At 35.0% G+C, this 22,827-nt stretch overlaps 1 protein-coding gene across 17 annotated transcripts in view; it reads left to right on the forward strand.

Annotated features, from left to right (window-relative positions):
* BLTP1 (bridge-like lipid transfer protein family member 1) overlaps positions 1-22,827 on the forward strand; it is a 195,615-nt gene that overhangs the window by 158,674 nt on the left and 14,114 nt on the right. For 9 of the 17 annotated variants that reach the window (XM_057310047.1, XM_044384298.3, XM_026499271.3 and 6 more), the window contains 14 exons: positions 1,314-1,423; positions 2,099-2,189; positions 2,744-2,806; positions 5,079-5,332; positions 5,896-6,111; positions 7,531-7,711; positions 8,188-8,389; positions 10,066-10,227; positions 11,435-11,574; positions 12,735-12,936; positions 17,382-17,582; positions 18,648-18,827; positions 21,046-21,183; positions 22,130-22,387. In XM_057310047.1, the coding sequence (XP_057166030.1) occupies positions 1,314-1,423; positions 2,099-2,189; positions 2,744-2,806; positions 5,079-5,332; positions 5,896-6,111; positions 7,531-7,711; positions 8,188-8,389; positions 10,066-10,227; positions 11,435-11,574; positions 12,735-12,936; positions 17,382-17,582; positions 18,648-18,827; positions 21,046-21,183; positions 22,130-22,387 (2,398 nt within the window). The remainder of the gene's footprint in view (positions 1-1,313; positions 1,424-2,098; positions 2,190-2,743; positions 2,807-5,078; positions 5,333-5,895; positions 6,112-7,530; positions 7,712-8,187; positions 8,390-10,065; positions 10,228-11,434; positions 11,575-12,734; positions 12,937-17,381; positions 17,583-18,647; positions 18,828-21,045; positions 21,184-22,129; positions 22,388-22,827) is intronic. The other 8 variants (XM_044384302.3, XM_048212128.2, XM_048212130.2 and 5 more) reach the window with 3 other exon arrangements.

Raw genomic sequence — 22,827 nt, forward strand, 5'->3', positions numbered from 1 at the left:
TTGACCCCATGTCCTACCACATTTTTTGGGATTTAGTCCAATTGCTGAACAAGTGAAATAAATATGTGGATAGATATACTATACACATATAGTTCTAAGGAAATAAAGTTCTCAAATGTATTCAAATGGAGGTAGGTTGCCTTGGTTCAAGGTGGTCTTGTTAGTGGAAAAACTAATTTTTTAAAAAAAGGTAGGTTCTTAACTTTTTTTTTTTTTTTAAATAATCAGCAGAACCCTCTACTTTTTTGGTGGCACCCTAATACATAAAAAACATTAAATCAGAGCTTCTAGGGCCAGAGGAAGTGGGGAAAGGTTGCAGGGATCCAGGGTTCATTGGCTTGAACTTTCTTGATCAGCCCAAACTCCCAGACACCCTAGTTTGAATACTGTTCTAAATTGTTTATTCAAATTGCAGATAAAATCCAATTTAAGCTATTCATCACTGTCTTCTGATGGCAAAAAATGGATAGTGATAATCTGTAATGCATAAGTCTGTGTTTAAAATTTTTGCTTCTATATACCTAACAGTCATACAATAGAATTAAAATACTGCTTATGTACTATTTATAAGGTAGTTTATACTTGGTAATTGACTGTTAAATATAAAACTAGGTAGAGAAAATTGGGGAAATTCTCAAAGTTTTAGCAGTGTTCTTAGTATGTATCTCACCTCACTTCCTCCTCAGTCCTCTTGCATTCCACATCTCCGTTGTCTTGGCATCTTTTCAATATCTAGCCCCCAACTACACATTTGGAGAAGAGGGATTTGGAGACAAGTAAAGTGTTGAGGTCATCCCTTTCTTTTCTTTCCTATAATGGATTGCCATGGCAGGAGTGCCCGTGGGTGCTCCTTGAGATGATTGATGGTCCCGCCTCCCCAGCCTCTCTGTCTCTCCCCTTCTGCTCTCCTCTGATCTCCCTTTCATCTCCTCCCCCCACCCAGCTTTCTTCCAGAATCTTTCCTTTTATTCTCATTTTCTTTTGCCTTTCTCTTCTTTTTAATTGTTTCTTCTCACCTTATTTCTGTACCCCCTCATGCCTGCTCCCAATCTTTTTCTTTTCTCAGGCCAGATGGTAAATCATATTTCCGTTGTACAGCTGTTCTAATTGACATTAGGCCTAAAGAGTAGCTGAGTCCTACTCTGCTTTGATCCATCTATACTGTTGAGTGACATTTAAAGTCAAATTTAAAGTAACATGTGATTGACCTGGGGGAAACATACTATTTTGTTAAATAGAATATTTTATCTGTAGTCAGATATTATGACAATAAGCAACTGTCTAAAGTTACTCTTCCTCTCCCATTTCATTAGGCTGCTTCTCTAAAGGATAAGTGGGGTTTGGGTTACAAACCAAGTTATAGCCGTTCAAAAAGCATTTCTGCTTCTGGAAGACCTCCTCTTAAACGAATGGAAAGGGCAAGGTAATATATATTTCCACCACTGAAACCAGTAATAAAATTGCTGACTCCTTTACGAAGGTCCACTACTAATTTATTATGTTCTCATTGGGGAAATTACATAATTAAAGGAGCAAAAATGAACCTTATTAGGCAAATACCAGTAATAATGGATACTGTCAAACTAAAAAGTTTGAGGAATTCCTCTATTGTATTTATACCGCAATCACTGTGTGCTTTTTAGTAAAGAAATACATTGTTATTTAGACAAGCTTATGGATAAACTTACAGACTATTCAAAGAAATGGGTATGTGCAGATTAGTAGCTGCTGCCGCATGTTGGCCATTTTATAAAAGGTGTGACTACATACATATTTAGCATACGAAAAAAATGAAAATTCTACATATTAAAGAAAAATACTGTCTTACTAATGAATGAGCACTTAAAGTAAGAAGTATAAATTTTTTATATGATTCAGTTTCAGAAAATCTCATGTTAATCAAAACATGCAGTGTTGTTGTTTTTTTTTTATGGGATGCTAAGGATTAAGAAATGGGATACCAAAAATTTAATCCTTGGATAAGGTAAATATTTAGAAATATTTAGAATGTTACTGTCATTTGTTAGACTTTTATAAAGTCCAGGGACTTATTAAAAAAAGAATATTAATGTTTTGTAACTTTATATTTTACTTCCAGTTCTCGAATAGGAGAAACTGAGGAGCTCCCTGAAATCCGTGTGGATGCAGCCTCTCCTGGACCCAGAGTAACTTTCAATATCCAAGATACAGTAAGAGAAATAGTATTTGGTAGAGATACACAGTGCCAAATAATTTTTAGTAATTACGAAATTATAGTAGTTACACAGTTTCAAAATATGAATTCCTACCTACAATTTTGAAAGTGTGGATTGTGATGGATGAAGTGTCTTTACTAGACAGCAGGGCACTGCCTCTGTGCTATTGTTTGAGAGCCATGCTGCTTATGTTAGTGTTTTGCACCTAGAATAAAGATTCCATACTGCTTGCTCTTAGGTAGAAAGACTTTGTTGAATAATTTTACTTTCAAGTTGAAATCCACATTAAACTAGGTCTTTTACACAAGTGTAAATGTGAAATGTTTATACTCTATGTATTTATCTCATTATGTATTTTAGTTCAGAATATATAGAGGTAATAGCAGAAACCTAGAAGTCAGAAGGTCAGCTTTAAAAGTTGTATTTAATTTTATATGTATTAAAATTTATGTTAACATGTTTTTTTTGTTTTTTGAATGTTTGCTTTTAAACCATTGTTTTATTATTTTTCATGAGTTTTTATATATTTTCTTATTATTTTAATTAAGTTGAAAAAAACAATATGGGGAAGTACGCCACAATCCAGCTGTCCTGGGGAAGGGTATTTTCAGGTACTTAAGAACAACATAAATTTTGCTTTAAAACTAATAAACCACCCTGAAAATCTGCTTTCAAAACGTCTTCCTCTCATTTTATACTAAACTCAGACCTCAAAAATAGTTTACATAAAGCTCTAAGATTGTTTGAATTCTTTTTCATCATGTATGTTTTATAAGATCTTGCATGAATATATTTTAGTTTTGTATTTCTTTGTATAATATTAATTACTGAATCTCCAAAATTAAAGACTAAATCAGCTTACCAAATTAACCAAATCGTAAATCAAAAGCTGCTATTTATTAGTTATTTGCTAATCCCTAAGTGAATCTCTTTTCACTACATTCAACCACAAAATGAATCATTTCTTTAAAAAAATTTTTAACTAATTGAAACTAGAATCAAACTTCTCTCAGAACAACAAATTAATCAATGAATGTTATTTCTTTGGAGTCTCCGTATATGCATAAAAAGCATACATTTATAAAAACAATCCATTTAAAAATTATATTCAAAACAGTATGGAAAATGTGCTACACAAGGACTTACAAGTTAATTTAACATTTTTATGAACCTTAATTTTCCCTAAATGTAAGTCATGAAAGTAAAATTAAATTTTAAAAGTATATCTGTACACTAGGTATATAAATCTTTGTCTAGGAATTTTCTGTCAAGTTACATTAAAAACTGGCACTTACTCCACATATATTTTGTTTCCCTGCCCTCTTAAGCTATAGTTTTAGTACGTATCCTGTAGTTACACTGAATTTAGTCAAACTGAATTTTGTTTTATTTTTTTTATTTATTTTTTTTTTTTAAAGATTTTATTTATTTATTTGACAGAGATAGAGACAGCCAGCGAGAGAGGGAACACAAGCAGAGGGAGTGGGGAAGGAAGAAGCAGGCTCATAGCGGAGGAGCCTGATGTGGGGCTCGATCCCATAACGCCAGGATCACGCCCTGAGCCGAAGGCAGACGCTTAACCACTGTGCCACCCAGGCGCCCCTGAATTTTGTTTTACAACTATGAGATTATAGGGAGCTTGATAAACATGTCCTTTTTTTCTAAAAATGAATTTGGAAATAAATCATTTACAGAATTGAATTGAGGGGTTCTCCTAATTGATTTTTCCCCATCCAATTTTTTTTTGAGACATATAACATTATATCAGTTTCAGATGTAAAACTAATGATTTGATTTATGTGTATATTTTGAAATGATTAAGTAATTCTTAAAGGCATTAATATTTGAATTGGTTCAAGTCCTATTTTTAAATAGTAGTGTATGCTATTTGTAAAAAATAGTATATAAAAATCACAAATTATAAAATAGATCATTAAGGCATGGTTAAATGTAAAATAAATATAAAACAAAGGGATATTTACACAGATTCTTTTAAAAATTGAAGATGTTCTGGTAAAATCTGTTTTACTTATTTACTAAATAACATGTATAATATAAAAAGTGAGGAAAGCAGAATTCTGCATGTTTGAAATTTTTATTATAGTACTCTATTTTCGTGTATCTGAGTTTGTTGTATCTAATAGCATCAATAAGTTACATTACCTTGCACATAACACTTTACAAAGGCTTATCACATTTTCAAAGGATATTTCAGCAACTCTTAAAATTAAGAATACAAATTAGATCATAGGAAGTTTTGTTGTTTTGTTTTGTTTTGTTTTTTTGATCTACTTTCAATACAGTGGTCTCCTGGTGCAATTCTCAGTGACATAGTGTTTATAATAAACTGTGAATAAGGTGAATAAACCATTCACCTTAAAAAATAGTATTCTTAAGTTTGATTGACATCTTTAATTACATAATGACTGGCACATCGATCTAGGACTTATTTTTAAAAGCTATCTATAAAAAGCATCTAGAACCATGAAGTACTTTCTGTACCGACACTGCATGCTCTTCCGTCGCTAATTGCTCTTTTCCCTTCTGATTTACAGTTGATCACACTGTTTGCTTTGTCTCCACAGCATGTTTAACTTATGCTTATGGAATTACACAATATGTACTAATTAGCAGGATGATATAAGCTTATGTAACATAAAATTTCATTCTGATTTTTAATATGTCAGTAGTGTGACTGTCTGTGGTAAGACCTGCTTCCTTCCTTGGTGTGCCATTTCATATGACTTTCTTTCAGTTCAGAGTGAGGAAATTCAACTCTGAGAGAACTTTAAATGTTTAAACATATATTTTTTCTTTTTTTTTTTTAGTTAAGAAGAGACATATAATATGAACCTGATTCATGTCTTCTCTTTTTACATTCAGTTTCCAGAAGAGACAGAACTGGACCTTTTGTCAGTAACCATTGAAGGTCCATCCCATTACTCCTCAAATAGTGAAGGATCATATTCCGTGTTCAGTTCTCCCAAAACTCCAGGAGGGTATTCATCAGGCATTCCTTTCCAACCTGAAGAGGGCCGACGGGATGACAGTTTGTCTTCTACTAGTGAAGATTCTGAGAAGGATGAAAAGGATGAAGACCATGAGAGGGAAAGGTTTTATATTTACAGGAAACCCTCGTAAGTGGCCTTTTTTGTTTTGAGACCCATAGGTAGTATTTCAGAGTCTAGCACTGACCGTTAAAGCACTATGTGTAACTATTAAATTTTACAGAAAAAAATTTTAATGTGCCTGGCCAGAGTCACACTAAGAGGCATAGCCATGGTTTACTAATGTAATTTAGCTCCATATGACATTATTTTTTTCTTTCCCTATTCTTCGTTCTTTTAATAAGATCAGGAAAATAGCATTTTACTTTTTGCAGAAATGGAATCTCCTCAAATGGAATATGGTTCATACACTGATACTGAGACTCCTTAATAGCAGTGATTATGCCTGTGTCCTCAGCACCTAGCATGTTGCCTGGCATACAGTAGTTACTGAATGCATGGTTGTTGGATAAAATGTGACTCCATCAAACTTAGGAAAAGCTTCAATTAGTATGAGCTAGTTGAGTCATATGTATGAATTTATAAAACAGTAAAATTTATTTACAGACTATTGCTCATAACATATTGGGAAATAATTTGTTGAAAATTCTTCCAATTTAATACAATGTAACGATCAGTTGTTCTTTCTCTAGACACACATCTCGTAAAAAAGCAACAGGCTTTGCTGCTGTTCATCAGCTATTTACAGAACGCTGGCCCACAGCTCCAGTCAACCGAAGTCTTAGTGGCACAGCTACAGAGAGAAACATTGACTTTGAACTTGATATACGGGTGGAAATTGATAGTGGAAAATGTGTGCTTCACCCAACTACCCTTCTACAAGAACATGACGATATAAGCTTAAGAAGGTAAGAAATTGGTCAGAAAAGGGTACATATAACTTCATTTGTTAGAAATACTACTGATGTATCACTGAATTACAAACAGCTTTTTCACCCATGTCCCAAATAAGTTTGAGTGGTTTTTTGTATAACATACTATTTCTTTAAACAAGTGTATAAAATTTTCTGGCAACTAGAAATGCATTTCTGCTTTAGATTATAGCAATTTAATTAAAAGAGTTGTATCTTTGTAATTCCCCTTTAAATAAGCCTGAATTTCTCAGTCTCTGTTCTTGTATTGTGCACATTTCTGTTTTAAAGAACAGTGCAGTACTCAAAGATATCTTGGTTATTCAGAGTTTTGATGAATTCAGAGAAAAAGCAAGATTGGGAGACAGGGGACAGAGGTCTCAGTGTTACCAGAACGCGGTTCAGGACACCCTGCAGCTTTAGCATTTGTCTCCAGCATTGAAAAAGTGGTGGTATAAATAGGCTTAAGATTAGATTATTTTTTCTTTGAATTTTTGCTTTTCTTTCCTAATCTAAAAAAGAGCTAAAGAAAATAATAATTGATAGATCGGATAGATGGGGAGTGGGCGGAAATGTCGATTAAAAAAAGGGACAGAATGCTGACAGTTGTTGAATCTGGGAGATGGAGCCGTTGGGGTTCACAGTTCATCGTTCTGTTTACTTTTTGCATGTTTGAAATCTTTCATAATAAAAGACTTTTACGGGCACCTAGCAGGCTCAGTCGGTAAATCATGCAACTCTTGATCCTCAGGGTTGTGAGTTCGAGCCCAGTGTTGGGTATAGAAATTACATTTAAGAAAAAAAACGATTTTTAAATGGTCTTTTTGTCTAAGGGGGATGTTATAAAATGAGAAGATAAAAAGGCACTTAAACAGTTAAATTCCTACAAGTGTAGTAGTAAGGATTAGAGGGGAAGAGGGGTAGGGGGGATGGGCCAGCCGGGTGAAGGGTATTAAGGAGGGCACCTATTGCATGGAGCACTGGGTGTTATATGCAAACAATGAATCATGGAACACTACATCAAAAACTAATGATATACTGTATGGTGACTAACATAACATAATAATAATAAAAAAAGCATGTTAATTCATTACAATAAATTGCTGATATTCAGCTGGTTTTACCTATGTGTAAAAGGCAAATTCATTTGGCTCAACCTAATATGTTCATGTGAAACACCTGCGACCTCAGGAAAGATTAAAGGTGGCTGCTCTCTGTAGTTACAGAGCATACAACATGAACATCATCCTGCATGGTGTTAGCCAGTGTAGCTCCAGGCACTAATGAGCTTTCCTTTTTCAACTTGATTAATGAAGGCTTACTTTCCGCTTACTGTATAAGTAAAAGTTTGATTTTAAACAAAAGGAGATAAATGCCTTTTTTTAAAAAAGATAAAAATCATTTTTCTATTTATAGGAGTTATGATAGAAGTTCCAGGAGTTTAGACCAAGATTCTCCTTCAAAAAAGAAGAAGTTTCAAACTAATTATGCTTCTACCACCCATTTAATGACTGGCAAGAAAGTGCCATCATCTCTACAGACAAAGTCTAGTGACTTAGAAACCACAGTATTTTACATTCCTGGAGTTGATGTAAAGGTAAAAACCTTAAAGTCTAGGATTAGATTATTCTTAGCAGTGTTTATTTTCTATCATACATGTTCTTCCTTTACTGATTATATTAAAGTGAGATGTTCCAACAGTTTTCTCTGATACAGCTATATTCTGAACATAAGAATATCCAAATTGCAAGTGCCACTTCTTTTATACAGCTTTTCCATTAAAATTTGTCAGTAAGAAGTTACTTTTTTTTGCGTTGATACTCATTACATTTCCCGAACCTTTCCTAGTCCAACTTAATTAAACGCCTATTTTTTAGATTTTAGAATTAAAGCTAGAAGGAACTTATTATCTGGGATGACTGAAGAATCTTGCTAGCATCACAGCATTAACTTGTAAAAACTGAAACTGGGTCTTCTGACTCCTGGATTGGTGTACTTTCTTTCACACTTTTCTACATATGTTTTTCTCATCTTCATTATTTTAATTTTGGAAGTTTATTTGTCTTAATACAGCTGCATTACAATTCCAAGACACTAAAGACCGAATCACCCAATGCCTCCAGAGGATCTTCCTTGCCAAGAACCCTCTCTAAAGAGTCCAAGCTGTATGGTATGAAAGATAGTGCACCATCTCCTCCTTCTCCTCCTTTACCTTGCACTGTCCAGAGCAAGACTAACACCTTACTTCCTCCCCAACCCCCACCTATTCCCTCAGGTATTTCAGGAAAATATACTTTATTTTTAATTTATTTTTTGTTAACTTATTAGTCATCACCTACTTGCTCTATTGAGAATTTCTTGCAAATTCATATGTTAAAGAAAAAAATCACATAGACGTGTCAATAACAACTGTATAAAAATAGCATATGGAAGTGTGGACTGACTTTTTGCTATTTTTCAAACTGATACTACCTTAGAATGTCAGTGTGAAAAGAAACTTAATATGCTAGATAGTTTATTTACTTAACTTTTTAAATCTGTATATATTTTGGAAAATTTTTATGTAGTTCATATTTGGGAGCTTATGATCTAGATGGAAACATCAAACTTACGCTTTCAAGACAAAGTGCATTGGTCTTAACCACATTTATTAATTATCTATTATTGCATAACAAGTGATTCCAAACCTGGTGGCTTATAACCTCAAACACAGTTTGTGTGGATCAGAAATTCAGGAGCAGTTTGGCTGGTGAATCTAACTTGACAGTCTCTCATGACATTGTAGTCAAGATGTTGACTAACGCTGCAGTCATCAGAATGCTCAACTGGGTCTGGATAATCTACTTCCATCACATCCCGTTCACATGGTGGGCAAACTGATGCTTTAGTTCCTCCCCATGTGGGCCTGTCCACTGGGCTCCTTGAATGTTCTCATAACAAGGAAGCTGACTTCCCTCAAAAGGAGTGATCCAAAAGAGAACATAGCTGAAGTTGCAGTATCTCTTACGGCTTAGCCTCAGAAGTCACAAACCATCACTTCCACAATATCTTAGTGAGCATACAGGTCAGCTCTATTCAGTGCAGGAGAAAACTACACAAGGGCATGAATACCAAGGGCCACTGGAAGCTATTTTGGAATCTGGCTACCACACCACATGAATGATACCTTATATATATAGTAGAATTTCCAAAAAAAGGGAATATCAGACTGGACAAGAATTAGTTAAAATGTTTCATTTGAGAGATGGAATTTGATATATAAATCTTTTAAAATAGCTAATAAATGTGATAATAATGCATAATATTTTTATATCACTTTTGAATTGACGTCTATGCCCATTAAGTGCTGGACAGATATTATTATCCCCATTTTATACATGAGGAAAGTTCAGGCTCATAGAAGTTGAGCTGCTTTACTAGGTTTACAAAGCTAATATATGTTGGGGGTGGAAACCTAAGCCAAAGTTAGCTAAGTCTTAGCTATTATATTCATTCTACTCACACAGAAATATTTGTTATGTAGAAAGAAAGAGGGATGGCAGTCCATGTAGGGAGGCATTATAAAGATCTACAAGCTAAGAACAGCAGGAACATAGGAAAGCCTGAAAATATTTTTCCTCACTTAACACAAAATATTGTTAGTAAAATTTCTATCTCCTTAAGTAGACAAAATAATGCTAAATGAGATGCTAAGCAAATTATAAACTTGAAAAATTGAAGCAACATTTGCGACTTAGAGCAAGTAGGAATAACTATTATATGTATCATTAATTATCTTTATATTCTAATATTAATATGTCATTTCTATCAATCTGCTATTTTTATTGCATTGTTGTATGGTTTAAGTATAAGTGTCCTGATTAAAGTGTCATATATAGTTCTAATTTCTCACAAAATTATTATATGTTGTATGGGAACTATAAATTCACCTCACATTTGTAAATGTTCTAGCCAAAGGAAAAGGAAGTGGAGGAGTAAAAACAGCCAAATTATATGCCTGGGTAGCACTTCAGTCATTGCCAGAAGAAATGGTAATTAGTCCCTGCCTATTAGATTTTCTGGAAAAAGCCCTGGAAACTATCCCAATTACACCAATTGAAAGGAATTATACAAGTAAGTATCCTCCTTATATATTTACTTCCCCATCACAATTTTTTTTTTCTTTTTAGAGCACAAGCACAGAGTTGGGGAGGGGGCTTGCCGAGGGAATGGGAGAGAGAACCTTAAGCAGGCTCCATGCCCAGCCTAGAACCCAGTGTGGAGCTTGATCTCAGGATCCTGAGATCATGAACTGATCCAAAATCAAGAGTCAGATGCTCAACTGACTGAGCCATCCAGGTGCCCCTGCATGACAAATATTTTGAAATTCTATTACTTAGAAGGATTTTTAATACTGTTATATATTATTATATAATATACTCAGTGATCAAGAATTATAGAACTGAAAAAGAACTTGAGAAATCATCTAGTCCTCATTTACAAATAAATTAAGTCTTGGTGAGGTCATACAATTTTCCCATGGCCACAGCTAGTTAATGACAAAATTAACATCCTTAATTCCTACATTAACTTCCCTCCTAGACTGGAAACTTCTTGAGGGAAAAGCTTAATTTTCTTTGTACAGTGTTTGTTATAATAGGAGGGGAATTGGAATTTGGAGAAGTGAGCAAGAAGTTTGAATAGGAAAAGTTGTGTAGAATGATGGGCTACAGAAGCACGTTTTTGTGTGTTCATATCCCTGATCTTAGTACTAGCATAAGAGAAAGGATCTTTTTTTTCTTTTTAAGATTTTATTTATTTATTTGATGGAGAGAGAGCCAGAGAGCACAAGCAGGGGGAATGGCAGAGGGAGAGGGAGAAGCAGGCTCCCCCTGAGCAGGGAGCCCAGTGTGGGACTTGATCCCAGGCCCCTGGGACTATGACCTGAGGCCGAAAGCAGACGCTTAACCGACTGAGCCACCCAGGTGCCCCAAGAAAGGATTGCCCAGAATGTCCGGCAGTTGGTTAAGCGTCCAAGTATTGATTTTGGCTCAGGTCATGATCTCAGAGTCATGATATGGAGTCTCCCATTGGGCTCCACACTGATGGTGGAGTCTGCTTAAGATTCTCTCTCTCTCTGCCCCTCCCCCATCATGTGTTCCCATATGCACGTCCTCTCTTTCTCTCTCTCTCAAATAAATAAATAAATCTAAAAAAATAAATAGTTTGCCCTTGCCCTAATAATAAAACTATTTTGACAACTGTCAGTTCACAAGATGAAGATATGGGACAAATAAATATTTTGCCCTTGCCCTAATAATAAAACTAAATATTTTAACAGCCGTCAGTTCACAAGATGAAGATATGGGACATTTTGAAATACCAGATCCTATGGAGGAATCTACAACATCATTAGTATCATCTTCAACATCTGCTTACTCTTCCTTCCCTGTAGATGTTGTGGTTTATGTACGAGTTCAGGTGATATACTTCATTTTTAACTTTTTGTTTTAAAGAAAAATGTTTTTCTTAGGTTTGAGTATTTCCAACATTATTTCCCTTAAAGTTTCTTTAACCTTGGATTCATGAACCTTTAGTATAACTATAATGGCTTAGAGATCACCTGAACCTTTGGGAAGTATATGTACAATTTTATGTGTGTATTTACTTTTCTGCTGAGGAGGTTCGTAGATCCTTGGGCTTTCAAAATTTAGATCCTATACTTTTTTGGCAAAAATAAAAATGTGTAAGTTAAACCCCCCCCCCTTTTTTTTAGAATTTTATGCCGTTTTTTATTATGGCACCTATATTTCTTGCCATTAAGATCTTTTTTGGGCAAATATAAAATGTTATTGAGATGTAAATCACACAGTACCTTTGTTAGATTTTTGCTAAGTTATGGAATTTTTATTTAATATTTATTGTAAAATGCAGCCTTATCCATAGCCCTTTGGGAGTGTATTAGCATCTGATTGAGTCCATTTATTAAAGAATATTTGAAAACTACCTGTAACCAAACTTCAGGTTTCAGTTTACCTTCAACTAAAATCTGATAATCTCAAGAATAAAAGAAACACTAATGGTCATCTGTTCAAACTATTTTCTACAGTAGCAGTTTGGCCAAAAGGGCTTCAGGATGGAGTTTTGCATTAGCCGTTTGAAGATATGATGATCACATTAATGGGGGAGGGCTTGAGAGTTTATAAAACTTCTATTATTATAATAGCTTTTTAAAAATTTTAGTATAGAGGAATTATTTCCTTTAAAAACTTGATTATGAACAAGTATGATATGAACATAGACATTGTTAATGTTCTGAATTATCTAAATGTCTAAATATGTTTCAGGTGATTCCTAAAATACCATTTTGTTAATAAATTTTGATTAATAAATATCTGATTAATAAATCAGATTAATAATAAATATTAATATTAATAATAAATATTTGATTAATAAATATCTGTTTGAAAAAGCTGGGACATGAAACACAAAGTCCTTTAAAGTGTCAAATAATTTGCTATATATGGATTGGAATGGAAATTAATTGTATTTTTTGGAATCCAGTGTGAAATTTTTTAACTAGTACCTAGAAACTTTTTTTTTTTATTTTTAATTTTTTTTTGGCTTTCTGCACTTTTTAGCCCTCACAGATCAAGTTTAGCTGTTTACCAGTATCAAGAGTAGAATGCATGCTAAAGCTGCCATCCCTGGACTTGGTGTTTTCTTCAAATCGAGGCGAACTGGAGACTTTAGGGACTACGTATCCCACAGAGACTTTATCCCCTGGAGCTAATGCTACTCAGAGTGCAACAAAGACCTCTGCAAGCAAAACTGGAATACCGGGTATAGAAATACTCTCTTATTCCGCTGGTAGAAAGCCAAGTACTATTTTCAAATAAATATTTTAATAGTAATTAGTACATATTTCTAAAAAAATAAATTTGGAAAAGGAGAGAATATTTGAGAATTAGAGTATTTATAGAAAAATATATAGAGATCAGAATTTTTCAAGTATATTTCGGTACAAATGAATGGCAGTTGGATAGCATTTTTTGGTTGTCTTGAATGTACACACTACAAGCACTATGAAGTAATTGTCATATTACATGTTTAAGTACTTTGAATGTTTTATTTTATTCTCTATTTTTACATTTAAGAGTAACAGTGTTGCAAATGGAAAATGAAAGATATAGTATTATCTTGCAAGAATTTATCACAGTGAATTAAAATTGTATGAGGGGTAGTAGAGATGTATGTGTGTGTGTATTTAATCGTAGGATGGATAGATAGATAGATAGATAGATAGATAGATAGATAGATATAGGGATATAGGGATATATATATTTATAACTCAAATGTCCATTTCATGAAAGGTTTTGTTTTTAACACACAACTGATGATTTCCTAGTGAGATAGTCACTGTTCACTATATTAAATCTCAGTGTCATTTCTGCCCTAAAAATAATAGAAAGATAGCATATGCAAATGATAAAGATTTTATTGACCATTCTTAAAGAGACTAGAATGAATGAAAATTGATAATTATTAATAAGAGAACTATTATTAAAACAGTGGTTCATAACCAGGGGTAAAAAAAGCCCCCAGGTATATTTTTCAATGTCAGAAGACACTGAAAAAATGGCTAAAGTAAAATATTGCTTTGCTGTGTGAATCTTTGAAAGTTTTCATTGTAAAATAGGAAAACAAAAAGTCGATATTTTAGAAATAAATTTTTGCTAATGCAGTTGCCTCTCACACTTAGCTCCAAAATATTGCTGTTGGAATTGTGTTGTAGTCTATAAAGTATTGGAGTGGTAGTGTCAGGTTTGGGGAACCTGTTTTTTTATTGTAAAATTACCTCGTTGTTCATTAGAGAGAATATGGAAAACATGAGTACTGAAAATGAAAATAATATCCTTTTATCATGGATAACCAGTATTATCACTTCCTTTCTACTCTCTAGCACTTTTGTAGATACAGCCTTCTTCCCAGGCACAATTTAATCTCTTCTGCTATGTATCTTTTAAAAACTTAAAATATAAGTTTTCCCCAAATTATTAAGTATTCATCTCTAAAATTACTTTAATGATTGCATGAGATTCCATCATTTTGATCCTACATTTGAGACTCCCTGGGCTTTTTGTTTTCTATTTTGTAAATAATATTGAGATGAATATCTTTGTATATAAATCAACATCCTTAGGATAAATTCTTAAAAGTGGAATTCCTGAGTCAGAGAGAGTGAACATTTTTAAACTGTTTTATATGTTTTACTCTTCTAGTAAATCTAAGATTTCTGCATCCTCACCACAGTGTATGTAGACACCAGGTTCACTGTATTCTTCTCAACATTATGCTTTAAATTTATTTTTAATCATTATTAATGTAATGGGCTAAAATGGGGTTTTATTTTATGTGTTATTACTTCATTGGCTAATGAGGGAGAGAGATAAATATGCCCATGTCCATTTCTGTGTTGGGATATTCACTTTTTTTCTTAATGACAAAATGCCACAAATTACTGACACTTAAATTATTATAGTAGTGTATATATGTACCATACTAAGTATATGTAGTGAAAGGAATATGAAATCAGTGACTATTTTTTATGTCCACATTTTGATTCTTTAGAAAATAAAAAAAATGATATAGCATCCCTCATTTTAATCATCATAAAACATGCAGGAAGAATAATGAGAATAAATGTATAAGAAGTATAGGTTATAATGGTATCCATTATTTTTTTTTAAGAATATTTATTTGAGAGACAGCACAAGTAGGGGGAGGGGCAGAGGGAAAGGGAGAAGCTAAGCAGGGAGCCAGACTTGGGGCTCAATCCTAGGATCCTGAAATCATGACCTGAGCTGAAGGCAGACACTTAACCGACTAAGCCACCCACATGCTCCAACAGTATCCATTCTTTCAAAGGATCTTTATTGAACTTTACTGGGGTCCAGGTCAGTGCCAGGGATTGAATAGATGGTAGTGAACCTAGCTAGCAGATGTGTCCCTAATATGTGGAACCTAAGTTGAATTTGGAAAAACAGATAATAAGCAAACAAGCATATTTTAAGTGGAAATGTGAAGTAGGCAAGTATGAGTTAGCCAAGCAGAGAGTTGGGATGATGAACGCCCTAGGTATAGAATATAAAAATCCGGGGTGCCTGGGTGGCACAGCGGTTAAGCGTCTGCCTTTGGCTCAGGGCGTGATCCCGGCGTTATGGGATCGAGCCCCACATCAGGCTCCTCCGCTAGGAGCCTGCTTCTTCCTCTCCCACTCCCCCTGCTTGTGTTCCCTCTCTCGCTGGCTGTCTCTATCTCTGTTGAATAAATAAATTAAAAAATCTTTAAAAAAAAAAAAAAAGAATATAAAAATCCATGAAGCAAGAAAGAATTTGGCAAGTTTAAACAAAAACAGAGAACTAGTTTAAGTGGAATGTGGCAAACAGAAGGTAGATTGGTATGAAAAAGATTTAGAGAGATGGGAAAGAGATTATGTGGGGAAGCCACTGAAGGATAAACGGGAAGGTAAATGTGAGATTCTGATTTACACCTTTAGAACACCACCAGTCCAGGTGCGGTGTGGTAGTTGATTGGAAGAGAACAAGAGTATGTGGTCCATATATACAATGGAATATTACTCAGCTATCAAAAAGAATGATTTCTTAGGGGCGCCTGGGTGGCACAGCGGTTAAGCATCTGCCTTTGGCTCAGGGCGTGATCCCGGCGTTATGGGATTGAGCCCCATGTCAGGCTCCTCCGCTATGAGCCTGCTTCTTCCTCTCCCACTCCCCCTGCTTGTGTTCCCTCTCTCGCTGGCTGTCTCTATCTCTGTCAAATAAATAAATAAAATCTTAAAAAAAAAAAAAAAAAGAATGATTTCTTAACGTTTGCTGCAACATGGATGGCACTGGAGGAGATAATGCTAAGTGAAATAAGTCAAGCAGAGAAAGACAATTATCATATGGTTTCTCTCACTAGAGAGAAACATGGAACATAAGAACTAGGAAGATTGGTAGGAGAAGAAAGGGATAAAGATGGGGGGGTAATCAGAAGGGGGAATGAACCATGAGAGACTATGGACTATGAGAAACAAACTGAGGGCCTCAGAGGGGAGGGGGGTGGGGGAATGGGATAGACCGGTGATGGGAAGTAAGGAGGGCACGTATTGCACGGTGCACTGGGTGTTATACGCAACTAATGAATCATTGAACTTTACATCAAAAACCAGGGATGTACCGTATGGTGAATAACATAATATAATAAAAATATTATTATGGAAAAAAAAAAAAAAGGAAGAGAACAAGAGTAGAAGGAAGCAGGGAGAACAGTTGGCCATTTCAGCAGCCCAGAATTGGTAATTGCTTAGACTAGAGTAACAACAGTGAGACCAGGAAAATGGACAGATTTCATATATGTTCTTAGACGTTGAAATGATATAGTGATAAATTGCATGATAGAGATTAGAAGTAGGAAGGATGACAAATAACTCCCAAGTTTCTGGCTGAGCTATTTACTTGGAAATGTTGACTCACTGGAGATGGGAAACACTGGAAGAAAAACAGATTGAGGGTAAAGATAAAGAGTTCAGTTTTGGACCAGGCAAGCTTTAAATGCTTGTGAAACATTCTAGTAGGATGTCAAGTAACCAGTTGCAATATGAATCCAAAGAAGGTCTATGTTTTTTGGATATACATATTTTGGAATTATCTGCAAAATCATGTAATGTTCTATTGAATGCTTTATTCATATTTTTTACATTTAAAGCATATTTTGAATCAGCCTATACACCTGTGGTAAGTGTTGCCAATGGAGACATTTGTTTCTTCTCAGAGAAAGAGATCTTTAACTTTCTGCATTTGTGTACCTTGCTCTATTGCCAGTGCTTGCTACTGAAATGTGAACTCCAGTTATATGATTTGGATTTTTTATAGTTTGTTCTCCCCCTTTGACTAAGCCGCAGCTGTTTCATGTCTCTTCCACTGCCTGCTTCCAGTGGAGCAAAGGAGAAAAGAAACAGGAAACCATGGAGTTTCCCAGTCATATGTTTAAATAATTGTTTCAAAGATGAACAGGGTGTTCAACCCTAGTTAAGAGAATAAATTAATTGAAAAGTACATCTAAGTCTTTATTTTGATTCCAAGGTTTTAAATCTATTGATCAGTTAATGTTTGAGTATTTCCATTTTAATTTCAAGTCTTGTTTGGTTCTTAAGAATGTATTAAGTGACAGGCTTTTAAAATTTTCTGTGACTTATGAATATTTTGGATTTCTTGTGTCCACTGTAGGTTCATCAGGCCTAGGCAGCCCTCTTGGCAGAAGTCGACATAGTAGCAGTCAGTCGGATCTGACGAGTTCTAGCAGCAGTTCATCTGGTTTGAGCTTCACTGCATGCATGTCTGACTTTTCCCTTTATGTGTTTCATCCATATGGAGCAGGGAAACAAAAAACTGCTGTTTCTGGGCTCACACCTGGATCAGGAGGACTAGGTATACTTAAAGTGTTTCCGTCTTTTTGAATTTATAGCACCTTTTCAAGTTTTGATCTTTTCAGAAATCATAATACCTTTAATGATGGATATAAAACAAGATTAGAAACTTTATTTTTCTTCTTAACAATATTCTGTCTCTACATAAGTAGAAATATGAAATAAGTAATTCAGGTGAATTAATTATAGAAGACTTTTAAAACAGTATTTTACAAGTGACATATGCAGCACAATAATCTTTGGATTTAAAAGGATATTTATGATACTTAAAGGTTTAAATATTCTACCAAATCATTATTTGTATAAGAAATTGTATTCTACAAGTAGTAAATTTTTAAAGTTTGTGCATCACATTTGTCAATTTAAAATGAAACCACCTTCTGCTGCTGCTACTACTTCTCCTTCTTGTCATTATTTCACCAACTTAAATTTCACTGTCATTTTATTTTATTTTATTTTATTTTATTTTATTTTATTTTATTTTATTTTTTTAAAGATTTTATTTATTTATTCGACAGAGATAGAGACAGCCAGCAAGAGAGGGAACACAAGCAGGGGGAGTGGGAGAGGAAGAAGCAGGCTCATAGCGGAAGAGCCTGATGTGGGTCTCGATCCCATAACGCCGGGATCACGCCCTGAGCCCAAGGCAGACAGCCAACCGCTGTGCCACCGAGGCGCCCCACACTGTCATTTTAAAATGCAGATTTACCACTAAAAATGTATGAGATGTTGGTATTAGTGAATGTCTCTTGATTTACTTAGAGAAGTAACAAAAACAAATACTCCATGTCAGTGCTAGTTTTTGTTGGAGAAGTGTTGTGAAAATCATTACTATTGTTTATGGGCTTGAAACTATTAAACTATTGTTAAGAATGCTAATGCTCATTAGATCATTCTTCTTAAGTTTTTAACCTCACTTGAAGTGATTATAATTGATGGCATATTCCAGTGTATTAGATAATTTCATGTAACTTAGTTGCATATATGTATGTATATATGCATACATGTATATATATATGTGTGTGTGTATGTGTGTTGTGTTTTTGTTTTTGTTTCTGTTTTAAAGGGAATGTGGATGAAGAACCCACTTCAGTCACTGGTCGAAAAGACTCACTCAGTATAAACCTTGAATTTGTAAAAGTGAGTTTGTCTCGGATAAGGCGCTCAGGAGGTGCCTCATTTTTTGAAAGTCAGTCTGTAAGCAAGTCTGCAAGCAAAATGGACACTACACTAATCAATATATCTGGTACTTAATCGTATAGTTTCTTAATTAAAATGCTGTTTTTCAGAATTAATTAAGGGCTTCCTTTTTAACAGTGTTTAAATATTAAATACATTTAATAATATTAAGCTTTTAGTGATGAATGATTTAAATGAGAGGAATAACAGTCTAGGCCAATGTAGTATCTCAGTCGAAGTAAGCAATGTTAGGAATATGATTTCTAGATAAATGCTTAGAAATGTCATCCAAAGGCCAAAATATGCCTAGTTAAATCACTGAAAACTGCTTCTTTGCTTCTCTACCATGAATTTGTAAAATTTCTGATTTTTCATTAGCTTAGTTTACTAATTGTAAATTCTTAAAACACTAATGAGGGATGATGGTTAAAAATTTTTTACTTAGTGTCATAAGATCTTAAGCTGTGTACATGTGTATTACTAGCTTTGTAACTAGCCATGTACCTATGGGCAAATCGCTTGCTCATTTTCTTTATGTTGCGACTTGACTGTTTAAAATTAAATGCATATGGAACATTTTGAAGAATTTGGAGTACTATGGAAGTGAAAACTTTTAAAGTTATTAGTTGCACAAATATAGTAAGTACACTTAAAGCTAATATTCAGCAAACATACACTGAGCCTATATTTTATGGTGAACTTGTGCCAAAACTCTGCTAGATAATTCAGGGTGCCAGCATGAATAAGGCAAGGTCTTAACGAGTAGACAAATAAATGACAATGCAGTGGGATTAACGCTGTAATGGAGGTTTATATAAAGAGGAAGAAACAAATTGTTTTATTCAAGATATCAGGGAAGGCTTCACAAAAGAAATGATATTTGGACCAGATCTTCAGAACTACGTAAAAAAATTCTTGGCTATAGCAACATGGTCTTTAATGGTACAGAAGCATCAAAAAGTCTGCTTTTGGATCATACTTCGGTTCACTGAAGCAAAGCATAGGTATAACTGAACATTTAACTGGTTGTATAGTTAAATGTCCCAGGGGAGAGAGGAAATGGCTAGAGGCAAAGCTGGTAAAACAGACCAGGACTAGATTGTTGGGAGACTTTTATGCTAGGCTAAAGAACAGAGTTCTGATCCTTTGGTCAGTGAAAAGCCATTAGAGGTTTTTAAGAAATGTGATGACAGCACTGTGCTTAAAGATGACAGTACTGTATTCTACACTTTAAAATCTGTGAAGACATAAAAAAACAAAAACAAAAAAAAACCCTATGAAGATAGTAATCTCATCATAAGTGTTCTTACCACACACAATAAATTTGTATTGGATTATAAAATAACATGTTTGCATTAAAAAAAAAAGAAATGGGATGATATTTCAGATTGGTGTTTTAGAAAGAGTTGATGGCAGCATGTAAAATGGGAGAGATGCTTGAAAAGCCTATTGAAATAGACCAGGCAATAGGGAGTGAAGCCCTGAGCTGTGACAACAAAAAAGGATGGTTTTAAGAGAAATAGAACCCACAAGCTTGAGGACAAGCTGCGTAAGGAGTAGAGGAAACAAGGATGCCTCACATTTTTAGCTTAGGTGACTGAAGGGACAGTGGACCGTCATTAACTTAGATCGAAAATAAGGAAGTGCCTAATAGGGTGCTTAGGTGGGAGAGTCTGGTAGATAGATAATTGGCTGATGGGCTATGTGGGTATGGACTCAGGCTGAAACAGAAATGTTAGATTTGGGGTACACTGGTGTGTGATTCCTTACAGAAGCTCTGGTGGAGGAACAGAAGAGCATGTAAAGCAGGGCAGAACCCCAGAAGTGGCCATCACAATGCCTTCAGACTGACAAGTCCCCGCTGTCTGTCTAAAAGGAAAATAGTAGCTCTTGCCACACACTATTTGGTTTGCAACTACTTTTGAGAAGTTTGTGTCCTGCCCATCCTGATTGTTCAGTTTCTATGTTTGAGAAGAGCCGTATGTTAAAGTTGAAAGCTGTCAGTAAGTCTGATCTTTAGAACCTCTCAGAATTTCATGACAACAGAATTCCAAGTTGCCCTCACCTCAAAAAAGGAAATGGGAATAGTGTAAAAATATGCCATTTTTATCATTTGTGGAAGAAACCAATATTATTACTTAGTAATCATACCATGTAACTTATTTCGATATTTCATTAATTATAACATTATTATAATTCAGTTGTGTGTGTGTCATACCTACCATGTGACAATATTAAAGGTTTTGGAAATCTGTTCTAACAGATATGATTTATTTGTGTATCAGCTGTATGTGATATAGGGTCTGCCTCCTTTAAATATGATATGCGTCGACTCAGTGAAATTCTGGCATTTCCAAGAGCCTGGTATAGGAGAAGTATTGCAAGACGTCTATTCCTTGGAGACCAAACTATAAATTTGCCGAGTAAGTTTGTTGTGTAATTGTAATTATATTAGGTTGCTTTTAATTTTGGTTATAGTAGTAATAGGAATCAATGATTGATACCACAAACTTTGTCTTACTTGGTAAGTTGTAGCATGTAATTCATTCACTCATTCAGCAAATGTCTGCTGAGTGCCTCTAACATGCTAACCACTGGGGGATACATTAGTATTGGAGATTACAAAAAGCCTGCCCTCTTAGAGATTACATTCAGCTGGTTTATATTCTGTATTGATGATTCTGTAATCTACAAAATCTGGAAATGCAGAAATACCATCTAATCATCCAAGTTAATCATGGTTAATTAAGCATGAAAAACAGAAAATGTTGGGGATATGCTATCACATTGCCTGCATTTTTTCTCCTGGACTTAGATGTTGTAGTAGTATACTGTGTAAGTGAAAGAGATAACATGATACAGTAGAAAATATTAGAAATCCAGGTTTGAGTCTGTCTCTCTCTTTTTTTTTTCTTTTTGAGAGAGTGAGAGTGCACACTTGCAAGGCCTGGTTGGGGGGGGGCGGGAGGGGCAGAGGGAGAGGAAGAGAGAGAATCCCAAGCAGGCTCCCACCCAACTTGGATGCTGACACAGGGCCGGATTCACAACCCTGAGATCATGACCTGAGCCAATTTCAAGAGTCATATGCTTAACCGACTGAGCCAGCTAGGCGCCCCTCTATTCCCTTATTTGTAAAATGGAAAACGAGCACGTGTATTGCCCTACTCATGAATTCCCATGAGAATTAAATAAAATAACATGCTGGAATGTTCTTTGCAAACCATAAATTGCTGTACAGTTCTCAAATAGAGAACTAGAAGGAATCTATGATTAGAAAAGGTGGAGTGCTGAAATTTATTATTTTGTAACATGGAGATTGTACCCTGATTAATTTTGTTTCTGTTAATCTTGTTTCTACTTTTCTAATAGCATCTGGCCCAGGGACACCTGATTCCATTGAAGGGGTAGGCCAGCATCTTTCCCCTGAATCGTCAAGAAAAGCTTACTGCAGGACCTGGGAGCAGCCTAGTCAGTCAGCCTCTTTCACCCACATGCCTCAGTCACCTAATGTATTCAATGAGCATATGACAAACAGCACCATGTCACCAGGGACAGCAGCACAGAGCCTAAAATCCCCAGCTTCCATAAGATCAAGGAGTGTGTCTGATTCTTCAGTTCCCCGAAGAGGTAACACTGCTCTCTTTGTTATCAGTATCCTTCCAATGCCCCCAAGATAAAAATCTTAATTAGTTACTCCCAGTTTCTGCCTCAGCTGTAGGGCAATATACTCTTGCAGATTTTTATGGAAGATAGGGGGGTGGGAGTACCCCAAACCAAACAACAAACGCTTCAAAGTATTTGCCAGAAGAGATAGCTGGATGGCTAGTAGCTTTGAAAAAGGGAAAAGAAGAGAGGAATGAGCGTATTATTACTTTGTGCCAAATGGTAGTTATTTTTAGAAGTAAAACAAACCTACGATGTTGTGAAAGATGTTTGATTTTGAAGGTAGGGACGGTTCTGAAATGCCGACGCCGGCTGAGGCACCCGTCTACCGCGTTCCTGTGGGCTCAGCGTGTATCTTGAATCTTGCATTTACTCATTATACTCTCAGCTTGTGATACAAACTA

Source organism: Ursus arctos, unplaced genomic scaffold (assembly GCF_023065955.2).
Source record: "Ursus arctos isolate Adak ecotype North America unplaced genomic scaffold, UrsArc2.0 scaffold_11, whole genome shotgun sequence".
NCBI classification, from domain to species: domain Eukaryota; kingdom Metazoa; phylum Chordata; class Mammalia; order Carnivora; family Ursidae; genus Ursus; species Ursus arctos.